Consider the following 27,407-nt stretch of genomic DNA (forward strand, 5'->3'; position numbering starts at 1 on the left):
AAAAACAAAAATCCTAGCAGGCTGTTATTTTTAATGGATATTTGCTACATCCCTTGAATGCAAAGATGAGTCAACATTTAAAAATCTATTCTTGGGGCACCTGCGTGGCTCAGTCGGTTGAGCGTCCGACTTCGGCACAGGTCATGATCTCGCGGTCTGTGAGTTCGAGCCCCGCATCCGGCTCTGTGCTGACAGTTCGGAGCCTGAAGCCTGCTTTGGATTCTGTGTCTCCCTCTCTCTCTGCTCCTTCCCTGCTCATGCTCTGTCTCTCGCTCTCTCTCTCTGTGTCAAAAATAAATAAATGTTAAAAAAATTTTTTAAATAAAAAAATAAAAATCTATTCTTATAATTTACCACTTCAATAGGTAAACAAAGAAAAAATTATGATTATCTCAATATATACCAAAAATGCATATGACAAAATTCAAGATCCATTCCCAATTTTAAACATAACAATAACAAGGAGTAAGATATAAGGTTAATATATAAAAGTCAACTGCTTTCCTAAATACCAGTGATTAATATTGGAATATGAAATTTAAAAAAAAAATGCCATTTGCAACAGCACCAAAATAATGAAACACATACACATCAAATGAAATATGCACAGGATCTCTGTATGGAAAACCACAAGAGCTATATAAGTCAAGAGATATTCCATGTTCACAAATTGGAAGATTCAATATTATTAAAATATCAGTTCTGTCCAGCCTGATCTGTTCAAAGCAATCCCAAATCAAAATCTCAGCAAGTTATTTTATTGACCAACTGGCCACAAAGACTATAGGGAAAGATGCAAGACCCTGAACAGCCAACACAATACTGGAAAATAAGCACAAACATGGAGGACCCACACTACCCAATTCCAAGACTTAATATAAAGCCATAGTCGTTGGGGCTCCTGGGTGGTTCAGTCGGTTAAGCGTCTGACTTTGGCTCAGGTCATGATCTCACAGTCTGTGAGTTCGAGACCCGCGTCGGGCTCTGTGCTGATGGCTCGGAGCCTGGAGCCTCCTTCAGATTCTGTGTCTCCCTCGCTCTCTGCCCCTCCCCTGCTCACGCTCTGTCTCTATCAAAAAAAAATGAATAAACATTTAAAAAATTAAAAAAAATAAAGCTATAGTCATAAAGACAGTATGGTACTGACAAAAGAGTAGACACGTGGATCAATGAAACAGAGTAGACAAGCCAGAAAGAGACCAGCACATATAGTTAACTGACTTTTGACAAAGGAGCAAAGGTGATTCAAGGGAGAAAGCATAGTTTTCTCAACAAATGGGATTGGAACAATCAGCTATCCATCCATGTGGGAAAAAAAATGAACCTAGACACAGATCTTCTGTCTTTCACAACAATTAACTCAAAATGTATAATGGGCCTAAATATAAAATGAAAAACAATAACATTTCTGTAAGAAAACATAGAAGAAAATCTAGACGACCTTGGGTTTGGAAATGAGTTTCTAAGTTCAAAACCAAAAGGAAAATTCACAAAAGAAATCTGATAAGTTGGACTTTACTAAAATTAAAAACTTCATTGTGATACACGCTTTTACAAGAATGAAAAGACAAACCACAGGGGAGCCTGGGTGGCTCAGTCGGTTGAGCGTCGACTTCAGCTCAGGTCATGATCTCACGGTTGGTGACTTCGAGCCCCGCATCGAGCTTGGGCTTGCTGCTCTCAGCGCAGAACCTGCTTTGCATCCTCTGTCTCCCTCTCTCTCTGCCCCTTTCCCGCTTGCACTCTCTCTCTCTCTCTCTCTCAAAAATAAACATTAAAAAAAAAAAAACGACAAACCACAGAATGGGAGAAAATCTTTGAAAAACACATATCTGTAAAAGACTTGTATTTGAAATATACCACAATCTCTTAAACCTCAACAGTAAGAAAAGAAACAGCACAATTTGAAGTTGGGGAAAAGATCCAAATTAGATACTTCACCGAAGACAAATACAGCTGGCAAAGAAGTACTTGAAAAGGTGCTCAACATCATTTGTCATGAGGGAACGGCAAATTAAAATGAGATATCACTGCATACTTATTAAAATAGCTAAAACTTAAAACCTGGCAATACCAGTTGCTGACGAGGATGCAGAGCATTATCTCACCATATGGTCCAGCTAAGCATGCACCTTGGTATTTATCCAACTAATATGAATAATTATGCCCATACAAAAATGTGCATGCGTTTAAGCAGCACTATGCACAATTGTCAAAAACTGGAGATGTCCTTCAAAAGGTGATGTGCAAATAAACAGTGGAACATCGATCCAACGGACTGTTATTCAGAGATTTAAAAAAATGAATTAAACAGTAGACAGACATAGAGGAACCTTGAATGCATATTGTCAAGGGAAAGAAGCCAGTCTAAAAAGGCTACATAATGCAGGATTCTGACTATATGACATTCTGGAAGAGGGAACACCATAGAGACGGTAAAAAGATGAGTGGTAAACTGGGGCTCAAGGGAAAGGGAGAGGGTTGAGTAGATTAAGCACAGGGATTTTTAGAGCTATGAAATTATTCTATATGAGAGTGCAATTGTGGATACATAACATTACCAATTTCTCAAAATCCATTGAACTTCAAAGCACAAAAACTGAACCCTGATGTATACAATTTATTTTTTTTAATTTACATCCAAGTTAGTTAGCATATAGTGCAACAATGATTTCAGTAGATTCTTTAATGCCCCTTACCCATTTAGCCCATCCGCGTCCCACACCCCCTCCAGTAACCCTCTGTTTGTTCTCCATATTTAAGAGTCTCTTATGTTTTGTCCCCCTCCCTGTTTGTATATTACTTTTACTTCCCTTCCCCTCTGTTTATCTGTTTTGTCTCTTAAAGTCCTCATCTGAGTGAAGTCATATGATTTTTGTCTTTCTCTGACTAATTTTGCTTAGCATAATACCCTCTAGTTCCATCCACGTATTTGCAAATGGCAAGATTTCCTTCTTTTTGATTGCCGAGTAATACTCCATTGTATATATACACATCTTCTTTATCCATTTATCCATCGATGGACATTTGGGCTCTTTCCATACTTTGGCTATTGTGGATAGCGCTGCTATAAACATGGGGGTGCATGTGTCCCTTCGAAACAGCACACCTGTATCCCTTGGATAAATACCTAGTAGTGCAATTGCTGGGTCATAGGGTAGTTCTATTTTTAGTTTTTTGAGGAACCTCCATCCTGTTTTCCAGAGTGGCTGCACCAGCTTGAATTCCCACCAATAATGCAAAAGAGATCCTCTTTCCTGCATCCTCGTCAACATCTGTTGTTGCCTGAGTTGTTAATGTTAGCCATTCTGACAGGTGTGAGGTGATATCTCATTGTGGTTTTGATTTGCATTTCCCTGATGATGAGTGATGTTGAGTATTTTTTCATGTGTCGGTTGGCCATCTGGATGTCTTCCTTGGAGAAGTATCTATTCATGTCTTTTGCCCCTTTCTTCACTGGATTATTTGTTGTTTGGGTGTTGCGTTTGGTAAGTTCTTTAGAGATTTTGGATACTAACCCTTTATCTGATATGTCATTTGCAAATATCTTCTCCCATTCTGTCGGTTGCCTTTTAGTTTTGCTGATTGTTTCCTTCGCTCTGCAGAAGCTTTTTGTTTTGATGAGGTCCCAATAGTTCATTTTTGCTTTTGTTTCCGTCACCTCTGGAGACGTATTGGGTAAGAAGTTTCTGCGGCCAAGATCAAAGAGGTTTTTGCCTGCTTTCTCCTCGAGAATTTTGATGGCTTCCTGTCTTACATTTAGGTCTTTCATCCATTTTGAGTTTATTCTTGGGTATGGTGTAAGAAAGTGGTCCAGGTTCATTCTTCTGCATGTCGCTGTCCAGTTTTCCCAGCACCACTTGCTGAAGAGACTGTCTTTATTCCATTGGATATTCTTTCCTGCTTTGTCAAAGATTAGTTGGCCATACGTGTGTGGGTCCATTTCTGGATTCTCTATTCTGTTTCATTGAGCTGAGTGTCTGTTTTTGTGCCACTGATGTATACAAATTTTTAAAAATCATTTAGGTCAGGGGAATCCCAAGATAGAATGCAGAATGTGACAAAGCAATCGAACTGTGTTACAAATTTGTGAAGCAAACATACTGAAGGGGAGGGGTGTAGACCTAAGTAACTTTGGAAATGAGTGGGGTCTATAAAACCAATGGCAAACAAACATGTATAATCACTGCTGTAGTTGGGAATGTTGTTTTCCATGAGAGTACAGGGTGACGATTCTGAAACCATGTATAATGGGTTTAAACAATTCAAGTAAACAGGTAGCAGACCGTGGGAGCCAGGTTTCTTAGCATGGGAGTAGCGGTTTGCAGATCAGCAAGGGGAGGTGGTTCGAATGATTTATGTGATGATGGATGGAATGTCGGTATGAACTCGTGTTTCACATAATAGAGATACAGCAGTTATGTATGGAAATATTTATATATGTGTGTATATGCACAGGTTAGTGTATGCACATATATTTTCTTGCCCCATCAGTTGAAAGGGCCTTGAAGCAACAAAACCCCAGCAGCACTGGGGCCCAGATCCTGGTTTCTAATACCATTCTTCAAGAAAAGGACTCAGGTTCCCTGGAGAAAAGCCCGATTCTAGGACTGGGGAAGGAAATATACACGATGAGCCTGGAACATCTTGTAGTGGCAGAAGGTAAGGAAGTGCTTAAAACAAAACGAAAAAATCCGCAACAATGGGAGTATGTCAAAGGGACACACAGGAGCCCAGTGAAACAGCTACCAATGTCCAACACTGGGGCAATTTCCACCTCAAAATAGCGTTGCATGATAATCCAAAGTATAAAAAAACATACCCAAGAGTCGAAACTCATATAAATGACCAAATAAGTTAATAAGGGGGAAAGAAGAAACATACCTCCGGTGCAGAAGAATGCCAAATGGGGCTCCTGGGTGGCTCAGTCGGTTGGGCATCCAACTTCGGCTCAGGTCATGATCTCAAGGTTTGTGAGTTCGAGCCCCGCGTTGGGCTCTGTGCTGACAGCTCAGAGCCTGGAGCCTGCTTCAGATTCTGTGTCTCATTCTCTCTGTGCCCCTCCCCCACTTGTGCTCTGTCTCTCTCTGTCTCTCAAAAATAAATAAATGTAAAAATAAAAAAAAAATAAAAATAAATTTAAAAAAAGGAAGAATGCCAAAAATAACTTATGTAGATACTCCATCCTCAAGGAAGTAGAGCAGAAGTCCCTATTCCCTGTGTGGGCTATGCATAGTGACTTCCTCCCAAAGAGGACAGTATGGAAATGGGGAAAAAAAAGAGGGACTTTACAGTGGAGAAACCTGACAAACACTAACTTAGGTGATCAGGAATTACATCAACAGTGGTAAGTCATGTTCATAAATATGTACCCTTGATAGAACAATAGCACGCGTAATCCCAGTGTAATGGTAAAAACATCAGACAAATCGCAATAGAGGGATATTTTACCAAATACCTGGCCAGTATCCCTCAAAGCTGTCAAGGTCATCAGAAACAAGGACAGTATAAAAAACTGCCACAGCCAAGGAAAACCTAAGAAAACATCACAGTTAAATGCAATGCAGTATCCTGGCTGGAATCCTGGGACACACAAAGGACGTTAAGTAAAATCTGGAGAAACTTGAATATTAACTGTAGTTTATAACAATGTATCAATATTGGTTCCTTGATTGTATCAAATGTCTCATGGTAATGTAAGATGTTAGCAATAGGGGAAACTGAGCATGGGGTATGTGGGAACTCTGTGCTATCTTCCCAATTTCTATGTACATTTACAGTTCTGAGAAATAAAGTTTATTTGGAAAATATCATTTTTTAAAAAGAGGTAGAGGAACTGTTTAAAAGGGACGAGAGGGGCGTCTGGGTGGTTCAGTTGGTTAAGCATCCGACTCTCAATTTCGGCTCAGGTCATGATCTCACAGTTCGTGAGTTCGAGCCCCGTATTGGGCTCTGCACTGGCAGTGTGGAGCCTGCTTGGGATATTCTCTCTCTCTCCCTCCCTCCCTCCTTCCCTCTGCCTCTCTCCCACTCGTGCTCACTTGCTCACTCTCTCTCAAAATAAATAAATGTAAAATAAAATAAAATAAAATAAAATAAAATAAAATAAAATAAAATAAAATAAAATAAAATAAAATAAATAGGAGACTAGAGAGACACGCTATAATGTGTGAACCTTGGTGGGCGCAGCTATGAAAGTCATTCTGGGGACACATGGGGAAATTTGAATATATTGGATGGCTCACCATTTTCTTCAGTGTGAGAGTTGTATTGTGGTTAAATGGGAAATGTACTCATTCTTACAGAAATGGCACACTGACATATTTAAGGATGTCGTGATGTCGTGAAGTGTGATTATGAAGTCCCCAATTTACCATAAACTATTCAGGAGAGAAAAACAAAAGTGGCAAAATATTAGGAATGGTGACTCTAAATGAAACATATATTGGCATTCTTATTATTACTCTTTCACGTTTCCCGTTAAGTTTGAAATTTTTCAAAATACAATTTTAGAAAAATAATCAACAGGATTCTAGAAATGGACCAAACGATACTAATGTCCATCTGGAAATATAAACATGCATGAATAAGTAGGAAAAATCCCGGTCATTTTTGCAACAGACTTCAGAACTCAGAAACAGGTCTAAGTATATACATAAATTCAATGTATGAATGAGGATGGCTTTTCAAATCAGTATGGGGGGAAAAAGTCAAAAAATGGAGTTGGGATAACCACACAGCTATTTGGGGAGAAAAATGTTGAATCCTTACCTCACTCCTTCTACCTAAATAAAGTCCAAATGAATCAAAGATTTAAAGATTAAAAAAAAAAACTTAAAAGTACTGGAAAAATACATTAAATTTATTCTTAAATGTAAAGAAGGCCTTTCTAAGCAAGGCATGAATCCCAAAAGCCATAAAGACTGAGAAGTTTAACTACATAAATAAGTAAATAAATAAATCTCAGGAAAATATTGCTAAACATATGACAATGGACCAATTTTCTTAGCTTACAAAGAGTTCATACAAATCAATAAAAAACAAAGCATCTAGTAGAAAACAGAACATGACCACACAGTTCACAGAAAATGAAATATAAGTAACCAATAAACATGAAAATGTGTCCCATATCCTTTATTAAAATGCAATATAGCTGAAGTAAGGTGCAAGGTATCACTTATTCAGTTTCAGATGATCAGATGTTTAAGTTTAGTACCCAGCAACGGCATAGGCCTCGGGAATAATTGTTCTTATACATTATATGTGGGAGAATAACTAGGCAAAGACTTCTGGAGAACCATTTGGCAATAACTACTTAACTGAAAGTGAAAAATAGCCTTTGACCCAGCAATCCTACTGCTAGGAAGTAACCCTGTGGGTGTAATCTCATTATATGTACAAGTCTGTTCACTGGAGTATGGTTTAACCATAGAAAAATACTGAAAACCTGAGATCCCATGAGTGTTTCGACATTTGTAACACATTCATACACTGGAACGCCACACAGTCATTATAAAGAATGAGGTATTTCTGTATAGCCTGATACAGAAAGATCTTGCAAGACACAGGTGGCAAAAATAGCAAGATACAGAAGAGTGTATACATTCTGACTCCATTAGTGTAAAAATTTTTTTAATATGTATTTGCTGGCAAATAATGACATCCCCGAACAAATACACATGACACTTTAAGCTGGTTACCTTTGGAGAGGGGCATTAGGCACGGGAGGGAAGGGGGCAGGTTTTAATGTCATGCCTTTCTGTACAATCTGATTTGTTGTTTTTGCCATGTGCATATTAACTTCATACTTGATTTGTAGGTTATTTTGACATATCCCTAGGTAGAATTGAATGCTGGTGGTGTTAGTTTTCAAAATACTCCAGAGAGGTGCCAAGTTTTACAAACCAGAACTTCCCCCTGGATTTTCATCAGACTCCCGATTGGCCACCTGATGCTTTAATCATAATGATGTCAAGTATAAAGTTATAACAAATTTGCAATGGGATGATTGGACACTGCTACTCACGGACTGAAATTCTTATACTCCAAAGGGCACGTGATAATTTATAAATATAAGTGAGATTACACATTCTGTTTTGACTCTAAAAAAAAACACAAAATAGCCATTAGACTTTACATGTACAAGAAAAAGTGAAGTATCCATTGAATTTAGTAAAACAGCATCACACTGGAAAAAAAAATACAGTCATAAAATTAGCTCTTACATTTTTCTGGGGACAGAGAAGCAGAAGAGAATGATATTTAAAAAACAAAACAAAAACAAAAACCACTACCAAAAACAGGGTGAGACAATCATTTATTTATTGGACAGGGCAAGGTCATTTAAAGAGAGGAAACATATCCAAAAGAAGGTGTTTAGCTTGGTGTTACAGGCATTGATGTTCACAACAAACAACACTACTCAATACATCATGGAAACAGGCCACATACAACCAGGAAGATGCTGTCATGTCACTCAAAAATAAGCCACACTGCTTAGGAAACAATCATTAGGGAGTTAGCAGAGCATCATGGTCTCTAATCCGCCGATCTGCATTGTCTGTGGCTGGGACATTAGCCGATAGCATTTGGCTGGTTCCCTGGTTATTAAGAAGTGTCTTGCTATATTCTAGCGAGCCTTCAATATTGAGTACACGCTTCTGAACGTCTCTAAAATTGGCAGTCACCTGCAGGCTTAACTAGCTCACATCACTACATTTTTGGACTACCCTAGGTAGTCATGGACGGTCTCAAAGTATTATAAATAAAATTCTGAATTTAATTCATTTAGCACAGTTACGATGCATCCAAATCAGCTTTAGTCCTATGGTACATACTTGAAAACGGAAACAGAAATTCACGGGAGGAAAGTAAAGAAGAAATTTGGGAAGCTCATCTGGCTTGAGGTATACACACCTGCTAACAAAGTTAGACGCACCTGAAAACTATGTCAATTATCTGCCAAAATATTTGGCATGATTTTTACTTGGACTTTCCCGACTGGGCAGGCAAAGATTTCAATATCCATTCTAGAGCCTAGCCAAAATCTTGTAAATAGTAGTAGATCATGAGTGACTGGTTACGAGGAAAAACTATTCAGCCTAAAACTGACTAAAAAACAAGTAAGTGTCTGGCCCTCCCTACTCACATCCACTGATTTTACCAACCACTTCCTTCCACAGAAATCACAGTTCTCGGGAGGAGACGCGCTCACTCCACGTGCAACAAAACTACACTCGAGAAGCCAGTCACTAAAAGACCAGACACTGTACGAATCCACTCATGTTAAATGACCAGAATAGGCAAATCTATAGAGGCAGAAAGCAGATTAGTGGTTGCCCGGGGCTGGGAGGCACTGGGAGGTGGGGTGGGGTATGAGAGGTGCCTGCCAAAGGGTACAGGGTTTCTTTTGGGGGTGACAGAAATGTTCTAAAACTCACTGTGGTGGTGGTCATACAACTTTGTGAATATATTACAAAACCACTGAACTATACCCTTTTAATGGCAGCATCGAAGGTATGTGAATATTAAAAAAGGAAGACAGCCCCCAAAAAGCAGAAAAGAGGCTCTTGCAAGTCAAGTCATACCTGAGGAAATGGTAGACAAGCCTGATATAAGGAGCTGCCTTCTCACACACTATTTTGATTTACATTATAACCACATTAACCCCTGAATTCCACTGTTCATTCATTTCTAAATTATTCTAGGCTATCAGCAGATTTCTAACTTTGTTCTCCTTAGAGAGCAGAGTCAGTGTTCCACAGACAGACTGGCTTGGCAAAACAAAACTAAACGACAATAAAAACTCAATGACGCAATAATCTCGTGCTTTGGGGCTGTGTGTTACCAGGCAGAATAGAAGAGCTGAGGTTCGTTTCTAATGGGAAAAATGCCACCAGGCATAAGGGCACCTTACGACTCTTGCCTAAAGCATATTTCCTTTTCAAATCTGCACAGTTATTCCCTTTGCACCTATACAATTCAACAAAAGCAATGTTTTCATACCTGCACAGTTCAACAAAAGCAACCTTCTCTACAAAACAATGTGACGCTCCCTGCAGATCAAAGAGCTAGCCAAATTTCCCCGAACCTAAAATTACTGTTTCTAAACAAAAAAAACAAAGTCTCCTCTGTACCCTCATCCTTACCTTCAGCAGCACACAATGAAGATGGAAAACTCTAAGCCTGCTATAAATCCGAAGCCATAAAACAATTTCTTAAATGACCTTGTTTTTAATTAAAGGTATTAGTTCCAAATATTTAAAACACATTTGTCCCGAGGCCTTGGAAGTTGACCTCTGATGAGAACTTTCCTTTAGTTTTACTAATTCACTAGTTTAGTATGCAGTAAAATAACAGAGTCTTCGAAGAAGTTAAACAGGCTAATGACCAGTCATGGGCTTTCTTCTGTGATTACTATTCTTCTGCAGACAGGATAATTAATGAAACCATGAATGGTCTTTTTGGTCTATCTGCAGCTATCCTTAAACTACATAATCGGTTAGGGAAATTTCTGACAGATAAATGAAGAGAACACAAGTAGCTTTACGGCAAGTTGAATTTGTTAAACCTACTTATGACAAAGAATTTCGGACACAAGAATCGCTCACTGCACACAGAACCCCAGAGAAGTGATGGCACAAGACAGCTGACGTGGGAAGGTATACGGGAGTGGGGCGGGGTGAGAGGTCGTGAGAAATTAAAAACTGGCATGTATCTGCTGGAGCAGAGCCACTGTTTAGGGGGCGTCAGAAAAACTGCTAAGTCACCATTTTGGTCTCTTGAGAGAAGTCCATTTGTTGTTAAGAACCAAAGACCTTTCTACTATCATTCGTGCTGCAAAATGCAGTAGTCACATTATTGCCAAAAGGATCCCAAAAACTCAAGTGCAAAAGAAGAGAAATCTAAGAAAATAAATAGTTACAAAATCATCAACATTTTTCAAAGAAATGTGTTCAAAACAGTGACTTTTACAAAAGATAGGAATTTCTTTTAAGTGGAAAAAGGAATTCTCTCTATGAAAGCTCAAAGACTCATTTCACAGATAACTTATACTCCATTAATGATTTGATTAACAGTGTACAAACAAGGGCCATAGACTCTTTTTAATTAGGTCTGAAAAATCAATATAATATAAATACTGATGATGGGGGGGGGGGAGTGTTTTATACCCCAAACTCCAATATTCCAGCTCTGTGTCCTGTCCTGTTATTATAATCTGTAAAAATCTTAACGACGCAGTGATTCAAGTTTTCGTAACTTCAATGATGTATTAGAGGACAATGCATCTTGATTTGAAGAGTTTGTTGTATCCGAAGGCCGGAACAGCACTCGACCACGATGATTAAATACATAAAATGATGGGTGATTCCTTAATGTGTCAAATGTCCTTAAAAGAAAAAACAAAGAGCATCCACTTTAGATAAACCTGTCAAAAAGCCTATCTGAAAACAAGCAGGCTTCTAATGAATTATGAATTTGCTCTTAACTAAGTTTAAATCCGTGAAATCAGGCTATAAACAGGCTATAATCATACTGTGTTTCATTTCTTTTTCCTGCGCAAGGAAAATAAGAAGCCTGGGAAAGAAACATAAAGCCCTCAAATTTGTCTTTCAGCCATTCCTTTCTATGAATAATAGCACGAATCATCGCTCAACTGTAATCACATCTATAAATCTTACACTAGCTAGCCATGCCAAAAATTTTTTTAAAAACCAGTACACAGATTTTACCTTTGATTATTTTCATTTGGCCCTCACTACTCAAGCAATACGATCGTTTCACAGATCTGTTTCCAAGAATCTTTCAAGTACAACAAAAAGCTCCTTTTGGCCCTTCTGTACCTTCTGTTGTCCAAACTCATACATTTTGCTACCACCTACTAAATTTATATATTTTGCTACCACCTACTTAATGCCATTCTGTTTTACTTCTTTCCTGGCCCTCTGCCTGCAATTCTTGGTAGACTCTTTGTAAGAACTACAGTGGGTGGTGATAGTAGAGTATCCTTTCTATTTTCTCAGCAAGATAGATATATATATATATATAGTCTAAAAAAGTTCACAAACACCTAAGTGTATGGCTTTTAGTATTGGTTTGTTTAAACATTATTTTCCTGGAGAAAGAAGGACTCTGCCTCGATAAAAATTCACATCTCAAAGTCAGCCCACCTAAAAATCCAAGCATACTCCCACGTAAAACAGGAAGCCTGAGATGTGACTATTTAAAATGTAAATTGAAAAGTAAAAGTAACAAGGGGGTGGGTTTCCTCTAACAAATAAATGCTCACTGTGAATCCTTCTGAGGACACATTGTAAAGGGTTAAAATTTCCAGGTTCAAGAAGGTGGGTGAAGTCCAGAGATGGAACTGAACAAAGGTACAAGGATAATTTCATGACAGTAAGAAATATGGAAAAGAAAAAGCAAGCAAAGCTCAAGGAAATAGCTTAGAAGTACAGGAGAAAAAAGAAAGCAAAATAACAAATATACTGTAGTCCAGGAAGAGGAAAGGGCGAGAGAGCAGAGTCTATGTCACAGACTAGGTTCAAGTGGTAGAGGAAACAGAAAACCCCTATTCTTCCAAAGACTGAGCTGGAACAAGTGGATAAAGAGAGTGGGGGGGGGGGGGGAGGAAGGGAGGAAGGAAGGAAGGAAGGAAGGAAGGAAGGTAGGAAGGAAGGAAGGAAGGAAGGAAGGAAGGAAGGAAGGAAGGAAGGAAAGGAAAGGGAAGGAAAGGAAGGGAAGGAAAGAAAGGGAAGGAAAAAGAGGAAGGATGAAAGGAAACAATTTCTGAGGGGATATCTTCCTATACGTCTATTTCTTTCCATCCGTCAAACCAATAAATAATTTTAAGCAAATATAACACATCTTAGTCTACTGTCAATAATCTGTCATACGACTTTCATTTTTCCATCTCATCAAACACTGCCTCGGTATTTTCACCTCACTACTCAAACGAGCTGCATAATCAAAATGTAAAAACAAAACCAACTTTTATGTACCAGAAAACATACATTTTAAATTATGTAAATGAAGCAAAACTCCTATGAAACTAAATGCCTATGAAAAGGGAAGGACTTACTTATTTTTTAGTTCTGAAGTGGCATCCATGTCTTTAAACTCCCCTGCAATATGAACTATACCATAACAGGTAACTGCAAAGGCCAGAAGTGTCTGAAGAACTATCTGTGAGTATAAAGATTGAGATTATCAAATAACATACAAATATTATCATAAAACTTTGCCATTTTCCCTCCATCTCTTTTTAGCCTCTGACAAGTATTTCTCCAGGTCCTACCAAGGAGTCAATTCTCCCTTTAAATAATTTGAACTCAGACACACCAAAATCTTCTATACATTCTGTGGATCGGCTGCAAAGATACTTCTGGGTCTTCTCAAATAGCAAACAGGTACTGAGCCATTCAGAACTCAGTTATCAACGGTTACCTGCTTCCAAGAGCAACTAAGAATTTTTAAATGTATTATTGTTAAATATCATTGAGTATAAAAAGAACACCCCTGACCCACCACCCAGCTTAAGAAATAAACCTACCAGTACCTTTCAAGTCCCACATGTCCCTCTCCAGTTATATCCTTCACCCTTCCCTCAAGGTGAACTATTGTACTGAACTGTAGATTAACCAGTTTTTGAGGCTTTTCTTTATAATTTTACCAGCTATGTATGTACCTCTAAAATGTATATTGCTTCCTTTTTCCCATTTTTGGACTTTCTTGTGAGATTCACCCCTATTGTAGTATATGTATCCTTGTAGTCCATTCATTATCATCATGTTTTATATTATATGAATATTCCAAAAGTTATTCATTCCACTGCTGATGGCTACGGGGGCTGTTTCCTGTGTGTTACTTTTAAAATGTCAGTATGGATATCCTGGTGTATGTCTCCTGGTACATGGGAGTAGAACCACTGGGGGAGAGTATACACACGTTCAACTTTATTAGGTAATACCAAAATGTTTTCCAAAGTGGTTGTGCAAGCAGAAACTTGCAATGTTTGATATTAACCAACATGGGATTACAGGCACATTTGATTTTCTTGATTGTGATTTTTCTGTATTTTCCAAATTTCCCAATTTGTAAACAGAAGCAAGGTATTTTAAATAGATATAAATGAATACATGTGTGGTGGTGGTGGTGGGGGGGGGTTAATCCACCACAAAGCAAAGGTGATAGGAGAGTGAGTTAATAGTCTCATCTATCAAAACTTTCATTACACACAACTAAAGTCAAAATTAGCCACAAGCTATTACTCTTAACTTTCTAAATTAAAACTCATATCACATGTTATACCAATTTACATTCCCCCACCAGTGTACCAAGACCTATTTCATACAATGTAATCACAGGCACCATTAACAAGAATGTGGTAAATCAATGACTTATCATGAAATTATGTCACAATAAACTGTTAGGTAATAAAGAGCTAATTATAAAACCATACATATACACACAGAGATAATAACTTTTTAAAAGAAAAACTGTTTTGATTAGGTAAAACCGTACATATGTAAATAAAGATAATACTGTTTGTGCACAGGAAGAGGGCTGAACCACTGACATACTCCAAACTGTTGGGAGTAGAAGCAGAATTGCTGACCAGTGGGGTCACTTCTCTTTCATTGTACAGGGTCGGTTTTACTTTTTACACATACTGTTTGATTCTGTTACAAAGAAGTTACTAGTGTGTCATTTACAATCCTTTAAAGATAAAAAGGGTGAGTGAAACTAATGTAACATTTTAGCTTAAAAAAAACCAACAACACGTGCGTTTGTTTTTATTTACTTTTACCCCCTACATATATGTCCCTAAACAATGTTGTTACTTTTTCTTGTTCTTAAACTTTACATAAAAAGGAACTTTGCTAAAAAATGAAGCCAAATAATCAACTTTTTAAGTTCGTCTCAGACTATGAACGGAGAAACTTCAAGAATGACTATTTAAACTACAGTTCTAGAAACCAAACACAGAAATCTTTTGTTTCCAAATCTTCGGGTTTTACAATGAGTGACAAAAAGTAGAAAACAGATGTTATTTCATGTCTGGAAAATTTTATGAGAATAAAAACCAGTAAAAAATTATGATAAGCTATGTGGCTAATTTTTAAAATATATTTTAACGGAATATAAATGACCAACTTACATCTATTGGCAGTGATTCATCTTCCTTTTCTGTTAATCGCATATAAGAACGATCTATAAACCAGAAGCATACCATTAAGGAAATTGTAGCCCATTTTTCTTTCTTAAAATGCAAGCAAATCAATACACCAAAGAAGCGGCCGACTAATATGCTACATAAAGCAACGCTAATCCCGGATTCCTCAAAAACCTCTATCTTCTAAGGCAGTCAGCCTGATCTTGAACTATTTTATTTTCATCACGACCTGCTTTGTCACCTTATAAAACACAGAAAGAGTGAAAGGTGAGCAAGTACAAGGAAGAAATACCTAAAACCATATTTTTTTCTTTCTTTCAGTACTATAGGAAAACTAGAATCCTCTGAAACTGTTTCTTTCGCTAACGGGTCAAAGAAATCACAATTATTTAAAAACGAATAAGCCTACAGAAAATCTCAACTCTGAAGTAGCACCACCATCACATAGTATGGACCAAGTAATACCGGTATGGATATGTTTTTCTCCTGCCAGAATATGTTGGAGCAGTGGGAGAACAGGTGAAATTCCAGGATGTCAATTTCTGCCTCTCCGATTAAATTACAATTCCGCTGCTGCCTTAGCCTCAGGAAGCAGCAAGGTAGGAAAGAAAAGCATCAGGATTTGGAAGCTGATAAGCCTGGATCATAAAACCAGCTCCTCAACTTACTGTCATTGAGTTTATCTCATTCAACCCGAAGACATCCATCACCATGAGTTGTAACATGTATCTCAATTTCAGAATGTTAGAATGAAGGACTTGGAAGGGGACGTGTGTCTGAGTGTCAAAGAAATACAGTATCTATTTTTCAACTGCCCATGTTTCTGCAACAGTAAAATGGGGATAATGTGAAGATTAAGTAAGATACATGATAGCCATTCTGCCGTAACAAAGTTCATTGCAGCAAAGATGGGCATTGCTACAGTACAATAGTTTGCTATCCGCTGCTACGGTCTGACAGGACACAATTAGCTTCCAAGGTAAATATTAGTCTTTTTGCAACATAAGCATTATAAAGAGGCCCCACTGCAGTGACAAATGCCACAAGGCATTCTCATCTCACCGGAAACACGAGTCTCTAACTCTAGAAGAATCTTGCACAAGCCCTATTTAATAATGTGCTGTGGACTAAAAAACCCAAACTGCTGTCAGGGAACATGTAGTGACCCTTAAAAGAGTGCACTTACAGACATTTCTCAAGTTTTATCTTATGGGTTTAACATAAGGACCGGTGTAAAAGAAACATCCAGCCAGTACCAAAAATAGGTTTGGCTAGCTTCCTACTGTCAGTTCGATTCCCAGCCAGCCTTCTTCTTTGCATGAAGGCTAATCTGACTCTAACACTACCTCTAACCAGGCATTTCCTCATTTGTAAAACGAAGGAGTCGGACTTACTTCCATGATCTCCTCGCTCTAGAACTCTGAAAATTCCAACGCCGAAGCCAACTGTACAGAATGACGCAGAACTCAACAGTACCCTAATCTCGTCTACAGTAGCGCTTCTCAAAGGACTGCACAACCAAATCATCTGAGGATCTTATTAAAATGCAGATTAGGATTCAATAAACTCTGGGGCAGGGCCTGAGTTTCTGCCTTTCTAGCAAGCTCCCAGGTGATTCCCTCGAGGCTGGTCTGTTAAACACACTTGAGCAGCAAGGCTCTGAGATATGTTCCTTAACCTCCTTGTCTCTCACCTCCCACCCCCAGCCCATCTCCAAGCATCCTTATGTACTTTCAGCATAGCATCTATATTACTTTATTGTGATTATTTATTGATCCATTTGTTTCCGCACTTGACTTTGAACTTCCCCAGAGCATCACTGTACCTCTAGCACCTAAGCACAGAGCAATTTCAACCAATTACATGAAACTGAATTTCATAAAGTGGTGCAGCACATAGGCTCTAGAGCCAAACTGCTTGTCTTTGAACCCTGACCCCGCCATGTATCATCTCTGTCAGTTTGTGCAAGTTTCCTAGCTATGTTCGTCTCAACTTCTTCATCTTTCAAAAGAAATAATAACAACAGCTACCTCCCTCACAGCGCTTTTGGTAGGACTGAATTATATAATACACATAAAGTGCTTAGTTCAGCGCCTGGCACATGGTAAGCACGTAATGAATGTTAGCTGTTATTATTGTTATCATTAAAGATTGGAGCTTTGGAGAAGCTGTCACAGAATAGAGAAGACTGGGGAAACAAGACAACCAAATGTAACGTGATACCCTGGATTGATTCCCGGAATAGAAGACCTTATTGGAAAAACTTGTAAAATCCAAATAAAAGCTAGACTTTAGTTAACAGTAATATGCCAGCGTCAGTCTCTCAGTTGTGACAATATGCCACGGTAACAGAAGATGTTCCCAATGTGGGAAACTGGGCGAGGGGTATACGGTATCTCTGTACTACCTTTGAAACTTTTCTGCAAATCTAAAATTTCAAAATAAAAATGTACGTAAAAAATAAAACTGAATTTCTGTCAGACAAATGTCATGTCATAATACATGCATGAAAAAAGTAGTGAAAATAGCTGGGTCATTTTAACTGTGTATAATAAACAGAACAAAAGATTTTATCTTGAAAAAAAATTAAAGCTTTGAAGGAATTCACATTTCATTTTCTACTTTACTCCTGAAGATGGGAAGTAATCTAGCAAACGAATAAAGTTCAACTTTAAATTCACTTCCTTCATTTAACAAATTTATTGAGTACCTACTGTGGGGAGGATTATGCTAGGCAGACAGATCATAGCAATGGATTAAATGAGCTGCCCACGTGCGCTAGGACAGAGGTTAGCAAACTTTTCCCGTGAAGAGTCAAATAATAAATATTTTAGGCTTTGCAGGCCACACTGTCTGTGTCAACATCTCAACTCCCCACTTAGAAAGCAGCCAGGCAACACCTAAATGAATGGGTGTGGCTGTCTGCCAGTAAAACTTTATCGATGGAGACCGAAACTTAGATTTTTTTTTATTTTTTATAACTGTCACGGATCATAAAATGATATTCTTTTGCTTTTTCCCCCAACAAATTAAAAAATGTGAAACTATGTGTAGCTGACTACAAAAACAGGAGAGAGGCTGCATTTGGCCCACCTGCCAGAGTTTGCTGACCCCTGGTCTAGAAGAGAAGAAAGACCTAAAAACGGATCCGCTGTCTAAAGACTGCACTACCTCGTCTGTTGGCCTTCCAAGTTTCTTCTCCACCATACAACCGTATTGGTATGTTAAAGTACTTTTACTTGTTTGCTTTTAAATTTCCCAACCACTCTGTGACACAGGAAAGGCAAGAATTAAAATCCACCTCAGTGAAAGCTCACAGAAGGGACATGACTTGCCCAAGGTCATACAGATTTAGTGGTAAAGCAAGTTTTTCGGAACCAGCCCTCCAGACTCCCGGTCCAGTGCCCTTTCGCCTGCAACACAGTGCCCCCACAAGGCAAACGGTCATTTAACTTCTCAGTCTCCGCCTGGACAGCCCAGGAGCGCCCAAGATGCTGTCCGCCTAGCTGTCATGGGACCATGAGCACCAGAGGTCCTCAAGCCGACACTTAGCCTGCTCAGCCCCACGCTGGATCTGACATCACTCGTCACGGATTCCGGGCCAACTCCCTCTCTGGCCACCCTGCAGCCCCACGGCCTCCCTCTTTGCCCACCCTGCAGCCAGCTCAGAGCCCTCTGCCAGGCACCCCCTTCCCCTTCCATCCCTGCTGCAATTTCAGGTGCCCGTCTCCTCAAACTCAAGCCCCGCGCCGCTTCTCGGAGTCACCCCCAACTCTAAGGGCTCAAATGACCATCCCCGGGAAACTCGGTCCGACACTCCCTCAGCGTGCGCCCACACACCGCCCCCGGAGTCCCGCACAGGAGCAGCCGCGGTCTCGCCCCCACCCCACCCCGGCACTTACGCTGAGCAGCGGAAAAGGCCGCGTGGGCTAGGGCAAAGAGGCCGACGCCCACCAGCCCCTTCCATAGCGACGGCGCCATGATTCCGGAGGAGCGGCAGCCCAACAAAAGAGGCGAAGGGCGGCGGAGCTGTTCCTTCTTCCACGGGCGGGTGTCCGCGCAGCGCAGACAGATGACGTCACCGAACCCCTGGGCGCGAAATGCCTTAGAGGTGGAAAAACCAAAGAGCCGTGAGAAAGCGGAAGCAGGAATGCCGGGAAGGAGGGGAAAGCGACACGGAATAAGGTCCGCGAGTGACCACGAGCCGAGCCTGCGCCGCGCGGCCTCTCCGCGAGGGGCAGCGCTGAGCCGAGAGCCTCGCAGAAAGAAGCGAAAGCGGATCAATGGAGAAGCGGAACGGAAGGGCGCCAGCAAATGAGCGTGGGCCGCGGGGCAAGGGGCGGGGCCTGCGGAGAGGCCGGGGTGGGGCTTGAGGGGCGGGGCGGCGAGAGGGCCGGAGGGGGAGGTTCAAGGCGGCCCCGGGTCTCTACTCCTGGCAGGGGGGTTTGTTTGTTTGCTTTGCCTTTTCGCTCCAGAAGTCTCATGTGTTTTCTGACGGCCGGTCCAGTGCTTCAGCCTTCTGGGGGCCGACACTGCTGAAGGAGGCAGAAAGGGAAGCGGCGGCGGGGTGGGGGGGGGGGTATAGAGGAGGAAAATCCCGGGATTTGGAGTCCCAAACACGTGGCATGCGTGGGATGCTCGGTACAAGTTAGTTCCTTTCCCCTTACTTTCAGAAGGGCTTGAAGGAAGATTCACGCCCCAGGGGGTATGGTGCCATGGGAGAATTTTGTTCTGGAGGGAGCCAGTTTACGTTAGGTTGCAATGAAAGGGCGCGAACGACGCCGGCCCATTTTCTCTCTCTCTCTCTCTCTCTCTCTCTCTGATCAGAAAAAAAAAAAAAAAGTATACTCTCCTTTCTTGATTTGTCTTTGTGTCCATCCCCTAAAATGTAGACATTCATTAGTGAGGTTCTTCCCTGGAATTCTTTCCACCCTGCTCTCCTTTGGCGAGCTCACCTATTCATTCCCACCGCTTCGACCACAGGGATTCCAAAGCGACGTCTCGATCTCAAACGTCTCTCCTTCGCTCCAGATCTGCATTTCCAGACCCGCTAATCACTTATTTCTGTCCCGCGGCACTTCAAACTTAATGTGGCCGAAACGGAATTCATTCTCAGCTTCTCCAGTGCCCCCTAACTGATTGGCACAGCGTTGTAAGCTGCACATCAGGAGGTAAATGCTCTCTGCCCTGTCAGGATTCCACGTTTTGCTAACTGTCGTGTGCTCGAAGATCCCTATCCTGGCCACCCCCTTTAAATTTGCAATCTCCCATTCCTGTTCCCCGTAGCCTACTCTATTTCTATATCACCTTTTGAAATATTCTATAATTTACCTGTTTACGATGTTTGTTGTGTTGTTTTTGTTCATTGTCTCTCTTCCCACACTGGAACGTAAGTTTGGAGAGAACAGAGATTTCTGTCCATGCCTGAAACATTGCCTGTCACATGCAGTAGGCATTCAACCAATGTTTGCTGAGTGAATTATGGGAAAGAAGTGGGGAGTGATGTATCCTTGTTTGAAAGGATCTCTATAAAGAGTCCTTCCATTATTTTGGATTGGGTTCAAAAATCCCTGTGGACTTGTATGCCCTCTTAAATTTTGATAACTCTTTGATTGATGATGAACATTTTCTTATATACTTGAGCTTCCCCAAAGCTGAAAAAAAAAATTAGAAAATAAAGAAGGCATCCAAGAGCCTTCAGATTTCCTAAACTTTATGTGTTTTGTCCTCGATCCCATTTTCCAAACCCTTAATTATGGTCATTATTTTTCTCTGGGCCTGCTCCAGTTTTTTCACCTCTAAGCCAAGATTTGACACAGTACTCGATCAATATCAAGTACAGTATAACGTATTCCTTACAAATGTAGGTGTATTTATAAACCTCACAATCAGGAAGAACAAGGAAATAATCTTTCTGTACTGATTTGAAAGTGCTTCCTTCCGCCCCGGGAGGTAGCAAGATAGAAAAGGTAAAGACCAAAAAAAAAAAAAAAAAAAAGAACTTGGTTTTAGCTTTGACAATGGTCAAATTGAAATTAGCATTTTCAGGCACCTTACTAAATTGTCTCTGCTAATATTAATTTATCTGAAGTAGAAAAATTATTAGGTTTCTGAAGAGAGCTTAGATCTGGTTCATTTCTTTTCTTAATGTTTATTTAATTTTTAGAGAGAGGGAGACAAAGCATGAGTAGAGGAGGGGCATTGAGAGAGAGAGACACAGAATCTGAAGCAGGCCCCAGGCTCCGAGCTGTCAGCACAGAGCCCGATGTGGAGCTCAAACCCATGAACTTTGATATCACGACCTGAGCTGAAGCCAGATGCTTAACCAACTGAGCCACCCAGGTGCCCCTGATTTTCTCCATTACATTCTTAATATGAATGCCCCATTCTCTTCTTTTAAATATCTTACCCGTGTAAAGAATGCAAAAGAAACGAGGCTAGTTTCACATCTTCTAGAAGTAAATGGTCAACTCCTATTCATGGAGTGGGATTTTAATGGTCTTATCTGTAGATTTTAACATGAAGGGAAGCCTAAGTATTCATAGTCATGGTTACCAAGTTCTGTATCATTCAAATAAGTACCTTGGGTCCATTCATCCATTGTATTCCAGGTTGGAGTTAATCCCAAAGGTGCAAGGTACAGCAAGGGGCAGCGCTGTGTTCATGAACTCTTATAACAAAAGAGAAACTTCATGTGAAAGAGCATTTAAGTTCCTAGGTGAACCCAGAAGTGCCTTTAGTTTGCCTACGGAAACAGCCATTTTCCATATTCACAGTGGGTACATGATGGGGATTTGTTAAAGGTGGGGACAAAGACCTCTGAAGTGTTTCCTACCCAGATGTTATTTACGAAGACTCATCAAGTCTTCCCAGGATCGTTCGTTGTATAGTGAAGGCACCACAATCCAAAATTGTCTTCAAGTTAATTCATTTTGTTATGTGTCACCCAGCGAGGCGAGTGACTTCATACACCATTCGTACGTGCCATTTCCCATGCAGATTCTCTTTCTATCCAGCATGCTCTGTCCTTTCCTACCTAGTTCAAAAACCCACTTTCCCTTTGACTGTACAGGTTATCTAGAAGAGGAATATATCTGTTGCAGGTACTAAACCTTTCTTCAAACTATACTTCTTCCAACCTCACTGGGTAACAAATTCTAGAATTTTACCACCTGCTGGGTAAACTATTTTTTTTTAATTTTTTAATGGTTTTATTCATTTTTGAAAGAGAGATACAGAGCGCTAATGGCAGAGGGGCAGAGAGAGAGAGAGAGAGAGAGAGAGACAGAATCCGAAGCAGGCTCCAGGCTCCGAGCTGTCAGCACAGAGCCCGATGTGGGGCTCAAACCCACGAACCGTGAGATCATGACCTGAGCTGAAGTTGGACGCTCAGCTGACTGAGCCATCCAGGTGCCCCTAAACTACTATTTTCAATATTTGTTTTGATAATTGCATAATCTCTTTTTTCTTCACAAAAATAGTGTATGTTCAGTGTAAGAAATTCAAACAAAACGCTGTATCCCTCTTAACGTGTTGAGTGGTGCTTTGGTATCTAGAGTTTTGAATCTTAGTAAGCAAGACTGTGATTACTTGATTCATATCTTTAAGATTTGTTCACTGAAAGGTTTATACCACTGGGGTTAAAAGCATATGCTCTAGAATCAGGTTGGATTTGAATCCTGGCTTCTCCTTTACTATCTGGGAGATTGGGCAAGTTACTTAACTATGCCTCAATTTCCTCATCTGTAAAGTGGGGATAATGATAGTACTTACCTTGAAAGATTGTTGTTTGTACTGAGTGAGACCATCCATGTAAGTCGTTTGGAATAATCTCACATGGTGAGTACTAAATAAATGCTAGCCATTATTGCTGCTGTGCTACTGTTGACTCTCCTAGATATTTTTCCAGACTAAAAGGGTTCCTTATCCCTTTAGTTTTTCCTGAAACATCAGTTGCGTCTCACCTTTGGTGATTTTAATTGCTCTTCTCTGGACCATTTCTAGAGCTACTAATAACTCTCCTGGGGTTTCATTACCACATCTGCACGAAGTATCCTAGGTTTCTTGTCTGAAGTTAATATGATTATTCATTTCAAGTAGCCTTGGCACTGAAAATGGCACCAGAGGTCTTATATGCTTTTTTTTTTTTTTAGCACATTGAGCTGGTACATTTAGAAAATAAATGGAAAACTCCAGCATTATACCAGGTCCTAACTGATATTTGTGACCTGTTCTTTCTCTCGCTTTTTTAAAAAATTTTTTATAGTTTTTTTTTTAATTTATTTTTGAGAGAGAGACAGAGCATCAGCAGGGGAGGGGCAGAGAGAGACGGAAACACGGAATCTGAAGCAGGCTCCAGGCTCCGAGCTGTCAACACAGAGCCCAACGTGGGGCTCGAACTCGTGAACCATGAGATCGTGACTTGAGCCCAAGTCAGCCGCTTAAACGATTGAGCCACCCGGGCGCCCCAGTCTCCCACTTCTTGAATATAGGCATTCCCTATAGCACTGCCCCAAAACCGGGTCTCTTTCTACCTTCCCTTCTTTGGAGAACACATGAACTCCCATAACTTCAATATTGTGCATATAGCTCCCAAATCTTTAACCGGTCCTGACTTCACTCGTGAACTGCAGACCCTCTACTTGGCCATCCCGCTGGTCCCTTAAAACCGACCTGTCCAGAGCCAACCTGTACCTCCTGCCTCCCATCTTAACGCTACCAGCAGTCCTGTGTTTTCTAGTTATGCAGGTTCAAAACCCTCCAGTCATCTTCCAGTCGTTCTCCCTCAAGCATTCCCAGTCTACCCAGCCAATCAGTTGCAAAGACGGGTTAATCCTACATCTGCATTGGCTCTTGCATCCAGCCTCCCTTCTCCCTTTTCCATTCCTACTGCAACCGATAAGTTAAGGCCCCCTGACTTTTCAGCAAGACTACTGTTCTAACCACTTTTTTCTCACCTTTCTAACTTCTCAACTGGCCTCACCTCCTGCCCCTTTCTGCTGTCAAATTAACATTGGGGAAGTTTGGGGTTTATTATTTTTTATTTTTTATTTTAGAGAATGCACGAGCAGGGGCGAGGAGCAGAGGGAGAGAGAGAGAGAGAATCTTTTTTTTTTTAAGATTTTTTTTAAAGTTTCTTTTGAGAGAGAGGGAGCGTGGGGGAAGGGCAGAGAGAGAGGGAGAGAGAGAATCCCAAGCAGGCTCCACAATGACAGTGCAGAGCCTGATGCAGGGCTGGATACCACGAACCAGGAGATCATGACCTGGGCTGAGAAAAAGACATGTTCAACCAACTGAGCCACCCAGGCGCCCCATCACTGGGGAAGTGTTGACCAGGGAGATGAATGAGTTAAAAATGTCTGCAGCATAAAGACCTTCCAGGTATGGCCTCAGCTTAGTTTCTGGCATTTCCCCCAACACAGGAATTAATCAACTCAACGTTTATCAAGCACATCCAGTAAGCCGAGGACTGTGCTAACCGCGAGGCTAAACTTATCTACACTTTTCAGTGACCAAGTATTTCCTGAACACTTACCTTGTACCCAGTACTGTAAAGTCCTCTTTCAGTTTAGTCCTTGAACCGAGTCTATGTTGCTAAGAGAATTTAATGTCCTCTGCAAACATGGTGATTTCCTTGGTACTCAGTTAAATTTGAGAGACAGTCATGGATGCCCAGATGTGTTTTATTGAATACCTGTTTTGGTTAGACTTTATGCTAGGTGCTGTCGGTAAAGAAATAAGTAACACCTGGTTACTGCCCTCAAGGTTCCCATGACCTGTAGAGTAACAGATCTGTAAATCAAGCATGAAAATACTTCAGGAAGGCTTAAGAGAGAGTTGCGCAAGGGGCTGTGGGGGCTCATACAAGGGGCGCCACACTCAGCCTGAGGGCATCCTGGAGAGCTTTAAACTGAGTTTTGTCAGGTGAGCAGAAGTTAGGTGAGGAAAGGGTTGAAGAACATTCAGGCAGAGGGAGTGCATGGAAATGCACATAGATGTAGGAAACCACGTGAAGCATTTGGGAAACTACAAGGACTTCAGAATGGCTGAAGCAACATATATTTTGGGGAGAAGGATGGGCTAGGAGGTAAAGAAGTGGTCGGAAGTCAGGACTTCAGGAGTGTTGTGTGCCACGCTAAGCAGCCAGAACCGAAGACAATGGTGGGGGCGGGGGGGGGGAGGTTGGAGCTGGGCTGTGCTATATATAATCAGATTTGTGCTTCAGAAAGATCCCTCTAGTAGAAGTATGGAAGGATAACTGGTGGAGACCATGGCAGAGGTCAGCAAACCTTTCCCATAAAGGACCAGGCAGCAAATAGCTTAGGCTGTTTGCAGGCTCCACAGTCTCTTTGGCAACGACTCAATTCTGCCTTATAGTGCAAAAGCCGCCACAGACCATAAGCAGACAAATGGGCATGGTCGTGGCCAATAAACCTTTACTGATAGACACTGAAATGTGAATTTCACATCATTTTCACGTGTCACAGAATATTCTTTTTTTATCCTTTTTTTTAAACTTTATTTTTTTATTTTTTAAAATTTACATCCAAATTAGTGAGCATATAGTGAAGCAATGATTTCAGTAGTAGATTCCTTAATGCCCCTTACCCAGTTAGCCCATCCCCCCTCCCACAATCCCTCCAGCAACCCTCTGTTTGTTCTCCATATTTATGAGTCTCTTCTGTTGTGTCCCCCTCCCTGTTTTTATATTATTTTTGTTTCCCTTCCCTTCTGTTCATCTGTTTTGTCTCTTAAAGTCCTCATATGAGTGAAGTCATATGATTTGTGTCTTTCTCTGACTAATTTCACTTAGCATAATACCTTCCAGTTCCATCCACGTAGTTGCAAATGGCAAGACTTAATTCTTTTTGATTGCCAAGTAATACTCCATTGTGTGTGTGTGTGTGTGTGTGTGTGTGTGTGTGTGTGTGTATACCACATCTTCTTTATCCATTCATGCGTTGATGGACATTTGGGCTCTTTCCATACTTCGGCTATTGCTGATAGAACTACTGTAAACACTGAGGTGCATGTGCCCCTTCGAAACAGCACACCTGTATCCCCTGGATAAATACCTAGTAGTGCAATTGCTGGGTCGTAGGGTAGTTCTATTTTTAGTTTTTTGAGGAATCTCCATCCTGTTTTCCAGAGTGGCTGCACCAGCTTGCATTCCCAGAGAATATTCTTCTTTTGATTTTTTTTCAGCTATTAAAAAAAATGTATAAAGCATTCCTAGTTTCAGGTCATACCAAAACAGGTGGCAGGCTGGATTCAGCTGGCTGTACATTGCTAATCTCTGGACTAAGGGATCAGAGTGTAGAGAACGTAGCCAACTCTTTTGAGAAGCTCATCGCCGAGGGGGAGAAAGAACTAGTGCGATAGTGGAGGCAGGTGTAGACAAAGGCCTGTTTCTCAGAAGAGATCTGGAAGTGGTTTGGGAGAACAGGAAGACCAGTTTTTGAATAAATCAGTCACAGGGATGAAAGGTACAGCATAGGGAATGTAGTCAGTGGTATTATAATAGCGCTGCATGGGGACAGATGGGAGCTACACTTGTGAGCACAGCATAACGCATAGCCTTGTGGAATCACTGTGTTGGGCACCTGAAACTAACAATGTAACCTATGGCGTATGTCACCTATACTTCAATAAAAAGAAAGATAGTGGACAAGGAGCCATTGCAAACAGTGGAGAGAGATGATTATCGGACTAGATCCTGGAAGAGGCAGGAAGGAGGTCACGGAATGCGGAGTACAGACTGCAGTGTAGGTGGTTTCATCAGGGAGGAGGAAGCACCTCTTTCACCTGAGGCTGGAGGAGAGAAGAAAGGAGGGGCCCTAACCAGATACTTAAGTAGGTTGCGGGGTAAAGACGGTGAGGAGTCTTCTTGAGGGTCTTGATTTTCACAGTGAAAAAGGAGGGAAGGCTCAAAGGGGCTACTAAGTTTCTGGGGCCTGTAAACAGAGGCAGAGTCTGGGGCTTGAAGACATTTGCTTTGTGTGGTCAGGGAAGCAGTCTGTGACTTTGGTGTTTTTCAAGTTCCCGACACTAAAAGAATGATTTGTGCTGAGGCAAAACGGCCTGGGATTAGGTGGTTAGGCCTGAAGAAACAGGTAAACTAATTTTCTTGGTCTTCTGGAGTGACCAAGACAGGTCTGGGGATGGGGCAGTGGGGAGACCGGGAAGGATCCTCACCTGGGCTTCTAGCTTCTCTAAAGTCTAGCCCTGCGTG

General features: G+C 40.9%; 1 protein-coding gene across 1 annotated transcript; it reads right to left on the bottom strand.

Annotated features, from left to right (window-relative positions):
- Positions 1 to 9,407: 9,407 nt before the first annotated feature.
- On the bottom strand, positions 9,408 to 19,408 carry MMGT1 (membrane magnesium transporter 1). The gene is made up of 4 exons (XM_007098489.3): positions 19,078 to 19,408; positions 15,161 to 15,213; positions 13,082 to 13,185; positions 9,408 to 11,389 (listed from the first exon to the last, which is right to left on the bottom strand). Exons 1-4 carry the CDS (start codon positions 19,154 to 19,156, stop codon positions 11,230 to 11,232), a joined length of 396 nt encoding a protein of 131 aa, XP_007098551.3. The 5' UTR covers positions 19,157 to 19,408; the 3' UTR covers positions 9,408 to 11,229.
- Positions 19,409 to 27,407: the final 7,999 nt, after the last annotated feature.

Source organism: Panthera tigris, chromosome X, assembly GCF_018350195.1.
Source record: "Panthera tigris isolate Pti1 chromosome X, P.tigris_Pti1_mat1.1, whole genome shotgun sequence".
Classification (NCBI taxonomy): domain Eukaryota; kingdom Metazoa; phylum Chordata; class Mammalia; order Carnivora; family Felidae; genus Panthera; species Panthera tigris.

What these genes read in the sequence shown, in the direction of transcription:
- MMGT1 (XM_007098489.3), bottom strand. Translation starts at nt 19,156, where the DNA reads ATGGCGCCGTCGCTATGGAAGGGGCTGGTGGGCGTCGGCCTCTTTGCC. An exon ending in ATGAATCACTGCCAATAGAT is followed by an intron (nt 13,186 to 15,160) that starts GTAAGTTGGTCA and finishes TTATACTCACAG; the next exon opens with ATAGTTCTTCAGACACTTCT. An exon ending in ACTTCAGAACTAAAAAATAA is followed by an intron (nt 11,390 to 13,081) that starts GTAAGTCCTTCC and finishes TTTTCTTTTAAG; the next exon opens with GACATTTGACACATTAAGGA.